Raw genomic sequence first — 14,283 nt, forward strand, 5'->3', positions numbered from 1 at the left:
TGTCATTTTGTCACAACTCTCAAGTATTCTAGTGACAAATTAAGTCTGTAGTTTGTTTTTAAATGGTTAGTACATAGGGTATACATGCTTCCTGTACAAGTTAACATACTTGGAGTTTCTGAAACCATTCATTACACAAAACAGTTTAGGTACAAGCTTTTGTATAACCTTTAAGCTGTGTTTGTTGTTTCAGCTTTTCCACAGTCAACAGTGCTGTGAATTAGGTGTGATTTATTTCAGATTACTCAGTTTTAATATGAAACAGGTCTCCTAACTTACTATAGGAAAATCTAATATTTTGAAACACTGCAAAAGCAGAAAATGAAATAAAATGAACCACTGAAACCCGCGTTGTCTGCCTAACAAACCACTGTCCTTGTGTAGCTGCCCAGGTTTTTCCAGCTTTGTTCTGATAACGTATGGGGAGTCCGGAAGGCATGTGCCGAATGCTTCATGGCCGTTTCCTGTGCGACTTGTCAAGAAATCCGACGGACAAAATTGTCAGCACTGTTTATTAATTTGATCAGTGATCCTTCACGTTGGGTAGGGCTTTGTCTAATTATTGTTTTTGCAAAATAATGCATTTTATACAAAACATTTTTATTTCATAATTTAAGAAATAATTTATTGAAGTATGTTATTAATCCTTTTAGGAATAGGCAACAGGCAAACTACATACTAATTTTTTTAACTAGATAAAACTGTACAAATATAAATCATTTTCATTCTAATGATATGATGTGGTATATTGGTTTTCAGGTGTTAAACTAACCTTCAGTAAGTCTCACTTGGCCATAGTTTAATAAATCTTGATATGTTCCTGGGCTCAGTTTGCTACTATTTTGTTAGGGGTTTTTATATCCGTTTTATAAGAGATAATGGTCTATAGCTTCCTTGTGATGGCTTTTGGTTTGTTTTATTAACAGGGTAATAATGGCCTCATAAAACAAGTTGGGAAGTGCTCCCTCCTCTTCTCTGTTTTGGGAGAATTTGTGAAGAATTGGGTGTTCTCTTTTAAATGTTTAGTAGAATTCAGCAGTGATGGCCATCTCAGCTTGCGCTTTACTTTGTGTATAGTTTTTTTTTGTTTTTCTTACTAATTTCTTCTCTTATTAGAGGGTTATTCAGATTTTTTCTTTTTGAGTCAGTTTTGGTAGTTTGTCTAGGAATTCGTTTCACATAAGTTATCTAGTTTGCTGGTGTGTATGATCCGCAGTATTTTCTTAATAATCTTGGTATTTCTGTAATGTCAGTAGTAATGTCCCTTCTTTTTGGTTCTAGTAATTTGACTCTGATCTCTGTTTCTTGGCCAGTCTGCTAAAGGTTTGTCTGTTTTGTTCATCTGTTTAAAGCTTTAGTTTCATTTATTTTCTCTGTATTTCTGTTTTTTCACTGCTCGCTTTTGGTTTAGCTTGCTCTTCTTTTTCCAGTGTCTTGAGGTGGAAGATTAAGTTACCAGTTTGAGATCATCCTTCTTTCTTTGAGTTACCATCCAGGGTAACTGGCTTTCAACCTGAAGAGCTTCCTTTTGCATTTATTTTAACATAAATCTGGTAGCAACAGATTCTGTTTCACTTTATCTGGATATGTCTTTATTTTGCTTTCATTTTTGAAAGATAACTTTATTGGGTATAGGATTCTTGGTTAACTTTTTTTTTTTTTTTTTTTTTCATCAAGCACTGGAATATGTTTTCCCTATTGCCTTCTGGTCTCTCTTGTTTTTGCTGGGAAGTCAGGTGTTTATTTTATTGGCGTTCCCTTGTAAGTGATATATCACTTTCCTTTTGTTGCTTTCAAGATTTTCTTCTTGCTTTTGACTTTTGGCATTGTTGTGTTTGTAGATCCTTTTTAGTTTATCCTACTTGTTGAGCTTTTATGATGTGTAGATTATTTTTATTTTGGGACATTTGTAGCCATTGTTTATTCAAATACTATGTCTTTTCTCTCTTTCTTTCTAGTATTCCTGTTACACATATGTTGGTGCACCAAAATGTGGAGTCCCACATTTTCTGAGATTCTGTTCATTTTTCCTCATTTTCTTTTTTTCTCTGTTCTTTGCCTGATCTGTATTAATATACTTTGAGTTCACTAATTCTTTTTTTCTGTCAGTTCAGATCTACATAAGTTTATGTGGTGAGGTTTTTATTTCAATTATTGTACTTTGCAACTCCAGAATTTCCAACAGGTCTCTTCATTAACCTTTTTTTATATGACACTGTCCTCACACCTTCTTTTACTTCTTTACTCTGCTTTCCTTTTGTTCCACGAACAATTTATAATGGTCACTTTAAAGTTTCTAAGTCCAACATCTTAGTGTTCTCAAACATAATTTCTGTTCCCTAATTTTTTCCCCAGTGTATGGATCATACTTTTTTCATTTGCATGCCTTACAGTTTTTGTTTTGTTTTTGTTTTGTTTTTAAACTGGTCATTTTAGATAATACAGCAAATTTGGGTACTGGTATCCCTCTCTGACGCTTGTTACTGTTACTTCCTTATTTGTCAATGAACTCTCACTCCCTCCCATCCCAGGAGGCACAGTTTTGGGCATGCTTAGATGCCTGTATCCCCTCATGGAATGACCACATTTTGGTGGGTGTGGAGGGACAGCAGCCCCAGGTTCTTCTGGCCCATCTATCCTGGCCTTACAAGCTGGGGCAGGCCTGTATTCTGAGTATTCTTAGGGCCCGGTGTTCTGAGCCACATCCAAAGTAGAGCCTCCATTCTACCAGTGGTCGTTATGCAGAAGAAGGGAGTACTCCCCACTTCCCCACTGCACTAAGCAACAGGTTGCTGGGGGCAGGATGAGAAACACATGGAAAGCCTTCTGGCTGGAAGCTAGAAGAGAGGAAGCCCAGTGTTGTTGGCTACAGTGTTTTGGAGTAGAGGTTCTGCCTCCCTGATTCAAATACCACAGATGCTCAGGTTTTTTAATTGAATGTTTTTTAATTGAATGTTTATTCCCTCTTTTGTTATTTGCCCTTAGGACTATTTCCAGGTGTTTTCATTGGTGGGGTTTGGGAGTTTTTCTTTCCATTTTCAACCGTTTCACTGGACAATGGGTCAGTGGCACTCCTTATGCTGTCGTGCCTGAAATAGATCTCAGGACCTAATCGTGTTCATTTTCCAAACAGACTCTTCTACATAGAGGGAAAGACTGTTAAGCTTTAGCATGATTTTAATGTTGTTTAAAATATACAAGATTGTTAAGATTATGAAGCTTATTCAATGTTTTCATTTTGAAACTTTATCATTGTCTTGGTTTAGTGATATACAGTATTTCCTGTTAATTTGGGATTATGTTTATATTAAAATAAAGGACTCCTTAAATCTGTTATTTGAGGTATATGTAAATCCTATGCCTGTTTGAGATAAGCTCAGAATTTTAACAGTATCCAGAGTAGAGTAAACTCATGCATATAAATTTAAAAGTTAACCTTTTATGTTTCTATGGCAATAGCTTTTATTGACTATAAAGGAGAAAGTCTGTAAGTTCACACATACACTTCTTTTTGCTATCATGTGTATAATTCTAGCCTTTTTATTTTTTTTTTATTTTTTTTTTTTTAAATCTTTTTTTTAATTTATTTATGATAGATGATAGTCACAGAGAGAGAGAGAGAGAGGCAGAGACACAGGCAGAGGGAGAAGCAGGCTCCATGCACCGGGAGCCTGACGTGGGATTCGATCCCGGGTCTCCAGGATCGCGCCCTGGGCCAAAGGCAGGCGCCAAACCGCTGCGCCACCCAGGGATCCCAATTCTAGCCTTTTTAAAAACCACTTGAATCATTTTGTATCTGCTTCCTTAGAAGGTAAATATTAATAATAGGCATGCTTCACCTGTATTTGTCTTCACAAAATTTACACATCATATAATCTTCATTTTAAATCACGGAAAAGGGTAGGATTTTTTTTTTTTTTTTTTTTTTAATCCATGAGAGATGCAGAGGGAGGCAAAGACATAGGCAGAGGGAGAAGCAGGCTCCCTGTGGGGAGCCTGATACAAGATTCGATCCCAGGACCCCGGGATCATGGCCTGAGCTGAAGGCAGACACTCACCCACTGAGCCACCCAGGGTGCCCCTAAAGGGCAGGTTCTTAGAGACATTGGTTTGCAGTTTCTCCCATCATAGTTGCCTCTTGCAGATTGTGTCTGTCATTCTGCTTCCTTTTGTAAAACCACCCTCCCCCAATTTTTTTTTGTAATCAAGATTACAAAAATAAATAGGAATGCAGTATGAAATAAAGTTCTGTAACATCTTTTTCAGCTCTTCTACTTGAGACATTCATGGGTAACAGTAGTATGTACATCCAGATTTTTGTGAAACATATTTTAAGTCAATATTCTTTTTTTTTTTTTTTTTTTTTTTAAGTCAATATTCTATTTCTGATAAGTGCATCTATAGTTCTGGCACACCTACCTTGTTTCCTTGTAGTAAGCAAATTATAGTCTTTCCTACCAGAAAACATGAAATGGATTTATCACATTTTGTCAACTTTATTGCTTTACATTTTCTGTTTGGCAATCTTGGTTTTCTTCATTCTGTTTTCCTTGAGAACACTATGGGATTTCCTTTAATTCTATACAGATGCTTTATGGGGTCTCATATTCATATTTTTGTGGTTTAAATATTCAGATTTTAAGAAATCAAAAGTAAAAAAATTTATAAAGAAGTTTAAATCCTAGCAGAAGAATGATTTACGATTCTGAATCTGGGAAGGTTTTTTAGAAAATACCTTATTACTCTCTTAACCATACTTTGGTATATGGAAAGTAGACTGTTAATGATCCCTTATTTTTATATTTTATTACCACTCTCTTATTCTTTCCAGGTTCGCCAAGCGGCTTTTCAGTCCCTGGGACCTTTCATATCTACTTTTGCTAATCCGTCTAGCTCAGGCCAGTATTTTAAAGAAGAAAGCAAAAGCTCAGAAGATACGTCAGTAGAAGACAAAAATAGGTATGATTTCTTTAAGCTTTACTTTCCAGCTTTATTGCTTGTGGACATATTTTTCATTTTTTCTATCTTATAATAAATGGTCGTTTCAGAGACTTTGCTATTTCTCTTGATTCTAAAAATCAGTAAATATCTTTAAAGAGCTATATTTTAAATACGTTTGTTAAATGTTTCATGTTATGTGAGAAGATGAAGATGTATGTAGTACACTGAGCTTGATCTGTCCATAGAGAAAAGTGTAAAATGATGGATATGATGATAATTTTTTAATAAGTTTATTTAATAAATCAGTTACCTAGTAAACCATCTATTGACATTTAGACTAGATGAAGTAATGGTTATACAGTGTAAAGGGTTTAGTGTTTTAAGGAGTAAAACCTAATTTAGGAATGTTTTAGTATCTAGTCCATTTCTTACTGTTGTTTTTCCTTTCAGTCAATTAATTTAATTGTGGACCTTGAACTCTGCAGAATGATTATAATCTGACAATTGAGGGGGAAAGTATTGTAATGATTAGCACCAAATTAATGTACTTACTAACTAGAATATCAACTCTAGTACCAGGGCAACTACTTATTAAGATAAAAAAGGCAACTCTGTTTTTTAAGGTTTTTTTTAACATTAAAAAATTTTGAGTTTAAGTTTTTAAAATTTATTATACTCTATACTCAGGGGGGAAAAAAACCGAGCCTATCTTAGTGCATGGGAAATATGCACTTTTACAGGTGTACGCTTGAAATAATTTAGAAACGTGTTTTTGAAACAGGCCCTACTATAATGCTTGAGTTACCATGGTGTCTTGTCCCTCCCTTGTCATGATGCTAATGGACATTTTCTTCTATAGGTCTTGATACTGTGATATTTGCTTTCTTGGTGTTTTGATTTGGCAGTTCTTCCTTTCTTCTCTGCTGCCTTGTTTTACCTTTTTGCCCGTTCTCCTACTGTCCTGCTGAATAGCCAAACAAACCTGAGGTACTGTTTTTTGTAAAGGAAGAAAATCACTCTAAACTGTCTTCCTAGCAAGCAAGTTTGGTCAGTTCTTTTGAAAAACAGCTGCTGCAAGGAGTTTGACAAAAATGATGATGGGGGGAAATGTTACCTGTCTTTCATTTTTAAAGTCAGCATACCTTGTTCACTACCTAAATCTGGAGAGAGCCTAGTAAGTGAAAATATGAATTTACAGAGAATTGTATAGGTCAGGGGTCGGCAGGCTTTCTGTAAAAGGCCGGCTAATAAAGACTTTCAGGCTCTGCCGTGACTGCTCAGCTCTACCTGCTCAGCATGAAAGCAGCTACAGATCATACGTAAGCAGATGGCCTGGCTGCGTTCCAGTAAAACTTTATTGACAAAAATAGCTGGTGTGGCCGTCGTGGCCATAGTTGTACTGACTGCCAGCGTAGGACGTCGTTGGAAGAGGTATTTAAAGGTAGTTTTCGTTTACCTGCAAACCTTAATTCCTCTTCCATTGTAATGAAGTATGTCTTAATGTCAAGTCAGTACTCTTTGTAGCGTTGGGTTTTCACCATATTGGTAGACTTTATTGACTCCTGTTAATGGTATAGGAGAGAGAAGAGATCATTTCTGGCCAAGGAGGGAGTTGTGTTAAATACTGTGAAAGCTTTTGTGTAGTTTTATTCCCTAACTTCAAAAAAAATAGTCCTATGTACTATTAATCTCAGAACCATTAGTTTGTTTACCCCCTCTTAAATACTGTACTAGCTTTTGTTCTATCTTAAAACTTGTTTTGTTATTTAAGATTGGTTGGTTGATTATGCAGAAATTAATTGAGCACCTACTATGAACCAGCTCCTGTAGCTAGAAATCAAGAACTTGGTTCCTGTTCTCAAGGTCCTCTTCAGTTTTCTTAGAATTCAGATCTCTCAAACAAATATCTTACAAAGTAAACAAGTTTTTGACAGCCTGTTTCCACTACTATTTATTTGCTATATAGTTTCATCTGATTCTGGAAACATTTAATATCACTTAATACTCTTCTGAAGCTTTACTTGATTTTAAACCTCTGACTTTGTATACCAGTTGTATTCTTCACCCTAGATCAGGCTATTAATGCTTCTTGGAAGGTGTTAATAAAGGCAGCTTCCAGAAGCAGAGTTAAATCTTCAAATTTGCAATTTTAAATTATGTAAAATAACCATTCTCTTTTCTTCTTAGTTGATCAGCTATTATATCGATCTCCGAATACACTGTGTTCTTTTGGTTCTCTTTGCTTTCTGTTAGCGAAGCTGTTCTGTTCCATCCATGCCTATTTGACAAAGTAAATTGTCAGTGTGTTTGCTGTCTCTAGACTCACTACCTCCCCAAATTCTTTTCCTGAGGTTTTTCGGATATTCAGAGCTTTTGCATCTTGGCTGTCAATAGTGCCAGAATGAGAGCACTGCTTTCTGATCTGTATCTTTTCAATTCTGTATTTGTGTGTATTGTCCAGCAAACGGCAAGTCAATCTGCTGTAGCAGTCTAGTTCTGTATTTTTGCAAATTAGAGCACCTTCAATGGGCCTGACACATAGTTGGCACGTAATAAACCATGAATGAATTGTAAGGAGATCATTTCCTCTCAGATGCCTTAAGTAGCAACACCTCTTTACGCCAGTGTTTTTGTCAGTTTAGCGCAATGGCAACTTTTGAAAATAAGATTGATTGCTCTTGGTACAAATTTGGAAGTATTTCACTGATGTGAAAACTTCTTTTAGTTAATTCACAGTACTGGAAAGATGTATGTTCTTTGCTTTTGTCTCAGGATATAGTGCTTCTTGAACCAGATGTTCCACAGGTCATTTTCTCCATGAAATACATGTACTTATTTTTCTAGGCCTTGAGTTGCTAGTCCAGAACTCAGAGGATATTAATAGGAAACCTATGCAGACACTAAAGGAAAATTAAGGTTCTGTTAGAGAAATCTCTGGCTTACCCTGGTGGTCTTATTGACCCACACCTCTTAGGAAATTGGGGATTCTCTCATTTTGCAGAATCAGAGGTCTCCTCAGCTTTCAAAACAATGTTTGCTTGTGTAATAGCATTTGGAAATCTGACAGCTAATATCAGAATTTTGGTATTTAGCAGCTCGATCTTGCATTGACTAGCTCTCAGCTCTGGGAAAAATCAGTATTCAGATAATTTATATTTTTGACAGTTTGAAGCAACTATATTCATGTAGTGTACTTCTTCCCGGAATTTAATAGTAGGGAAAATTTTTTTTGTCTCTTTAAAACCATACACTAGGAGTTTTAAGTTTGGACAGACTAGTAATGTAACATTAGACAAATAGAATGACTTAGCCATTCCTTTTTTTTTTTTTTTTTTGCTAAGAATATTAAAATTTAATCTTAATGCTACAGTGAGAATAGCAATCAAGGAATTAAGGAATTTCAGGCCCATGGAATAGTTTTGCATCCTGAATGGCCTTTATTGTTGTTTTTTGAGGGGGGGGAGCGGGGATGTGGGCAAAGGGAGAGAGAGAATCTTACGCAGGCTCCACACCCAATGTGGGACTCCATCTCACAACCCTGAGATCAGGACTTAAGCTAAAATCAAGAGACTTAACCCACTGAGCCACCTAGGTGCCTTCTTGAATGGCCTTTTAATTGGGTTCTTTTTGTGTATTTCAAATGCAGGGTTTTTAGAACTTTATCAGAAGTCTTACAAGTTTAAACCCATTTGGTTCCCACTCCCCCCAAACAATTATCTTGTTTCTATAATTTTTTAAATTTAGTTTTCATATCAGAAAAACTGCAAAAATAGCACAAAGAATCCCATATGCCCCTCAGATTCTCTAGATGTTAACATTTTACCATATTTGCTTTACTGCTTTGTTTTTCTGAATTCTTTGAGGTTTTAGATACGATACTCTTTTTACTTTAAATATTACACTGTATATTTCCTCAAAATGCAGGCATTAATATATAACCATGGTCCAATTACCAAAATATTAATAAATTAACACAGATACAGTACTTTCATCTAATCTGGAGACTTTATTCAAATTTCCCCAATCACCCCACTAAATTTTTTTAAACAAAAGAAAAAAATGTCTTTTAATAAGGACCATGTGGTTGGAAAATACGTAATTCGTGTAGAAGACATTTATTTGGCATAACAGCACTAGGCTTAAGAACTGTTTTGGAGGGACACCTGTGTGGCTCAGTGATTGAGCATCTGTCTGCCTTTGGCCCAAGGCGTGATCCCTGAGTCCTGGGATCGAGTCCCACACCGGGCTCCCTGCGTGGAGCCTGCTTCTCCCTCTGCCTGTGTCTCTGCCTCTCTCTCTGTATCTCTCGTGAATAAAGTTAAAAAAAATCTTAAACTGTTTCAAAGAGGGAAGGAATCTTAAAGGATGTCTAAGCCAGTCCCTTATCTTATGAATGAGGAGTAAATGTGGAATCATCAAGGCCTTGAAAGGCTCACAGGTTTATGGTGATGTCCGGCTGCTCTGGGACAAAGATGAAAGAAGCCAGGGTCCAGCTCTCCTGCAGGTGTAACACAACTGTCTCACATGCATCCTGTCCGTTATCAGACCCTCTGCATGCAGCCTGCTTCTCCCTCTGCCTGTGTCTCTGCCTCTCTCTCTCTGTGTCTCTCATGAATAAATAAAATCTTAAAAATAATAATCATGTATTTTTAAAAATACATGTCTTTGAAAACAGTGTGAACATGACCATGAGATAAAGCCTTAGCAGAGAGAAGTTGATAATTGAATGAGAACATGTGTGGTAGCTACTTAACTGGGATGTTCCACAGGTGTTAATGTCACCTTCCGTTTGCATGGTCCTGGTAAGCCTCCTGTTTAATAGCTTTTTACTGGGTATATTTAAAGGCACATAATGTTACAGGAGCACCTTTAGTTTTTTCCCACACTCACTTTCAAGTTTACCTACACCCATTCTTACTTCCCCCTCATGTTTCTTAGAAGGAAGTGCGTCTTGGCCCATTGAGTCTGTGGGCCTGTGTTCTTGAGCTCACGTTCTTTCTTGCTTCTTGGAAGAACACTGCTTTATCAGTGATTTCATCCATCTCCCATGCCTGCAGTTCCTACATCTCTTCTGACCTCTTTCTCTAAGGCATCACAAGAAAAATGCCTTCACTTTGTTACTCCATATGCCTGTCATGTTTCCATTCATCTTTCTTGCCTTGTGGGCATCTGTGCCCTGCACCCGTCCTTCTGAGTTGATAGAGCTCTGATCCTGGTGTCTAACTGGTTTCCCATGGATGTCCCCACCCAGAATGCAACTGAGATACCTCACTCAACCTGGAGACCAGGTTGGAACTGACCAGACTGGAACTCGTTAGCCTTCTTATCACAGCGTTCTTGTGTTTTCCGTTTTTAGTTGGTGCTACCAGAATCTGTTCCATCACACTAGCCAGAAATTTGGCAGTCTTTCCAGATTTCTCTGTTTTTTTCCATCTCCAGCATGCAACAAGTAAACAGATCCTATTGGTCTTGTCATCATTTGAATGTGTTTACTTCTTCATAGCCCCAGACGTACTGCCTTCATTCACCAAGTCCTCTCTGGCTCTCACTGCCATACCAGAGTTCCTGCCTCCTGTCTCACCTGCACTCCATTTTCTACACCGCTTCCAGGATGCTCTCTCAAAAATTACACATCTACAAATGCGATTCTCCTAATTTTTCCATTATTCCCTGTAGCCCATACGATCCATTCCAGAGGTGTCAAATATGGAATACAGTGGTTCTGGCAAAGTTTTTCACCCTAGTCACCCAACATTTCCTTCTCTATAAAACAACAACAAAACGACACCAAAAAAACCTCATGGCTATTTTCGGAGTACTATAATATGTCTTGTGTGATTCCTGCCTTTGTGTATGCTTTTTATCCCTTGAATATATGTTCTTCCCCTAGCCTCATAAACATTTACTGGTTTCTTCTAAACGCAGCTTCTGTCATTTCCTCTGAGCCTCTTCATTTCCGCTCCATCCTGCCTGCTATGCGCAGTGAATGTACTTCTGTACTTAACACTCTTTCTGGTGGTTACTTGCTTCCATGGTTGTTTCTCCTGTTTGCCTCTAATTGTAATCTCCTTGCCCAGACCTGCACCTCATTCACATGTGGATCCTCAATACTGGCTTCCTTCCCTGGCTCCTAGTAGGTGCTCAATATGTGTTTGTTAAATTTAATGAGTCAAAATATACAGGATAAACATTAAAACTTAACTGTCAGTGCTTTAGTTTAGATAATGGATAGTGGTTTAGTGGACTTTAATTTAGGAGCTTTGTACCATCTGTCCATATCAATTGAGTCATAACTATCTTGGGAAAACATTTGGGAGTACAGCTGGAAACTATGAAAGAAAGGAAAAAAATTCATTTACACTAAACTGGATGTTAATATTTTGAGATAGTAAATAAGGATCTTTCCTAATACTGTATAGAGGTTTTTTCCTTTTCTTTTTTAATAAAAGCAAATAGGTTTTAATTTTCAGCTTTGCAATACATCATTGGAGCAGTGGCAATACCATAATCCTAAGAATCAGATCATTTTTGAAGTGCATTGTAGGAATTTATCTTCCTACAATTTTTCTTTATTATTGGAATTAGCCTGGTATTTAAGAATCCTGGGGCTCTGCAATGTTAGCTTTTCCAACTCATGTAATGCTTTAATATCTAGACTTATGCTTAACAGATGTTTACATCTCTGAACACAGAACAACTGATGGAAAAAGAAGCATTACCAGTACATACACTACTCATTTTGTATGAATAATCTGTAATTTTTAATATTGAACTTGTCTAAATACTGTATGTAGTTTTTTTCAGTAATTATTTTTATACTTTCATTTTTTTCCTGCCCCAAATGAAACAATAAAAGGATCAGAGATCAAGAAGTCCCAGAGGATGTACAGATCAGGCCAGAGGATGTTTCTTCAGATCCCAGTATTAGTAATTCCAGTGTCAAACTGGAAAACATGGTGGAAGATCGTGCTGAAACATCTGGGAAATCTCCAGGTGAAATAAGTGTCCCAATGGACAGCTCTTTACTTTGTACTTTGTCCTCAGAATCTCATCAGGAAGCAGCTAGTAATGAGAATGATAAAAAGCCTGCTAACTACAAATCTGCATTACGGCCAGAGGGTGGCACCAGCTCACCAGATTCAGCTCTCTTAGATCAGGAATTGTACAACTCCTTCCATTTCTGGAGGACTCCTCTTCCTGAAATAGACCTAGATGTAGAGCTTGAGCAGGGCTGTGGGAACACTCTCAGCCCAGAGAGACCAGAGGAAACCCCTGAAGTCACCATACCAGGTTCCTCAAATATCACTATGGCCACCAGGAAGGAACTTGAAGAAATGATAGAAAATCTAGAGCCACACATCGATGATCCAGATGTTAAAGGTATGGAAAGAGTCTCTCAAGTTCTTTACAGCTGTTATAAAATGTTATTTGCTGACTTTTTTTCCCGGAAAAAAATGCCTTTTAAAAACTTATTTCACCATCGTCATCATGTATTGTGTCTTGAGAAATACGATTAATCTGATGCTTAGGAAATCTCATTTAGATGAGCTCATCACTATTGCTAACTGGCATACAGATCGATGGGTCACTGGCCCTGACATCTTCACAGTCCATCCAACACTGCTGCACAACTTCAGATCTGGAACCCTGCCTTAGCTGTTTTGCTCTGGGTCTCAATAACTTTTTTATAAAATAGCAGCAGATACAGTGTTGCTCTTCAAGAAAGGACTGTGGTCTTATAACAGTAGACAGAAATACCTGTTTCCCATGGAATATGATGTTTTAAGACCTGTAAACATAAGAGTCATTTGGATTTCTGTTTCTTCAGTTTCGAATTTTTTTCCATTGGGTTGCACATGTATCACTCAGGTCCTTTCATTGTGAACGATAGCCTTAAATGTTGTTCTTTGTTAAAAAGGAGCCTCTTACAAAGGGGGGAAATATGTTCTAAGTCAGTCAGTGAGAAATGAGCCACCCTGAACCAGTCCCCGTTGTTTCATCTGCTGGGGCTTAGGGCACAGCTTAAGGTCCATGGGGCTGGGACCTAATACTGGTGTTGTCTTTTCCTTAGAAGACTAAAACCCTCCTCATGACTCTTGTAACCAGTGAAATCTGAAAGAGTATTCAAAACAAAAACCAGTTTTGGATTTCCTATAACTACAAGTCTTCAGATTTTCCATCACTTCATGGACTTACTTTTTCTCTATCCCACTCTTTTTCTCTCTTTCTTTTTCTTTCTTTCTCTTTTCTTTTCCCTTTACCTTTTTTTTTTTTTTCACCTTGTTAGTTCCAGAAGCTAAAAATTCTAAACTATCAGTTTGCTCATTGTTGGGAAATGCCTATTTTTAAAGCAGATAAAATGATAGCTTCAGTATAAAATATACAAAACCTGTTATGCTTGGGATACCTCGGTGGCTGAGCGGTTTAGCACCTGCCTTCGGCCCAGGGCCTGATCCTGGAGTCCCGGTATCGAGTCTCACATTGGGCTCCCTACAGGGAACCTGCTTCTCCCTCTGCCTGTGTCTCTCATAAATAAATAAATAAAATCTTTAAAAAAATTGCCCTATTATAATTTTATACTTAAAGAAAAATTAAATGACTGATTGAAGGCAAATTCATATCCTTGACTGTTGAATGTTATTTTAATTTAACTGGCAGATGATCAGTTTCATTTTTTTTAACCTTTTCTTGTAGGTTTATTGGGATATAATTTCTATCAGTAGACTCTAGCATTCTGAATGGACACTTGTATGAGCTTAGACATGCATGCAGTTGTGTGCAGCCACTTGCCACTGTCCAAATACAGAACCATTCTACCACCCTAGAACACTCCTGTGCACCTTCTAGTCCATCTGTCCTTTCCTGCCCAGCTACCAGCAACCACTGACCCATTTTCTGTCTCTATGATTTTGCCTCTTTCAGATGCCACATAAATAAGAATCAAGTAATAATAAGCCTTTTTTTAGTCTGTTTCTGTTGCTTGGCATCTGTATTTGAAATTTATCCTGGGGATCCCTGGGTGGCGCAGCGGTTTGGCGCCTGCCTTTGGCCCAGGGAGCGATCCTGGAGACCCGGGATCGAATCCCACATCGGGCTCCCGGTGCATGGAGCCTGCTTCTTCCTCTGCCTGTGTCTCTGCCTCTCTCTCTCTCTCTCTCTCTCTCTCTCTCTCTCTCTCTCTCTCTCTGACTATCATAAATAAATAAAAAAAAAAAATTTTTTTGAAATTTATCCTGGTTATTCCATGTATCACCAGTTCACTCTCTTTTGTTTGCTTTTTCTTTTTTAATCATTCCTGTTTCATATATTCTGAAACAAAGGCAAGAACAGGGGCAGCCCAGG

The 14,283-nt window shown here is 37.5% G+C and overlaps 1 protein-coding gene across 5 annotated transcripts in view; it reads left to right on the forward strand.

Moving 5' to 3' along the window:
- PPP4R1 (protein phosphatase 4 regulatory subunit 1) overlaps positions 1–14,283 on the forward strand; it is a 62,472-nt gene that overhangs the window by 30,888 nt on the left and 17,301 nt on the right. For all 5 annotated transcript variants that reach the window (XM_041765752.1, XM_041765788.1, XM_041765760.1 and 2 more), the window contains 3 exons: positions 385–543; positions 4,832–4,959; positions 11,798–12,321. In XM_041765752.1, the coding sequence (XP_041621686.1) occupies positions 385–543; positions 4,832–4,959; positions 11,798–12,321 (811 nt within the window). The remainder of the gene's footprint in view (positions 1–384; positions 544–4,831; positions 4,960–11,797; positions 12,322–14,283) is intronic.

Source organism: Vulpes lagopus, chromosome 1, assembly GCF_018345385.1.
Source record: "Vulpes lagopus strain Blue_001 chromosome 1, ASM1834538v1, whole genome shotgun sequence".
Taxonomy (NCBI): domain Eukaryota; kingdom Metazoa; phylum Chordata; class Mammalia; order Carnivora; family Canidae; genus Vulpes; species Vulpes lagopus.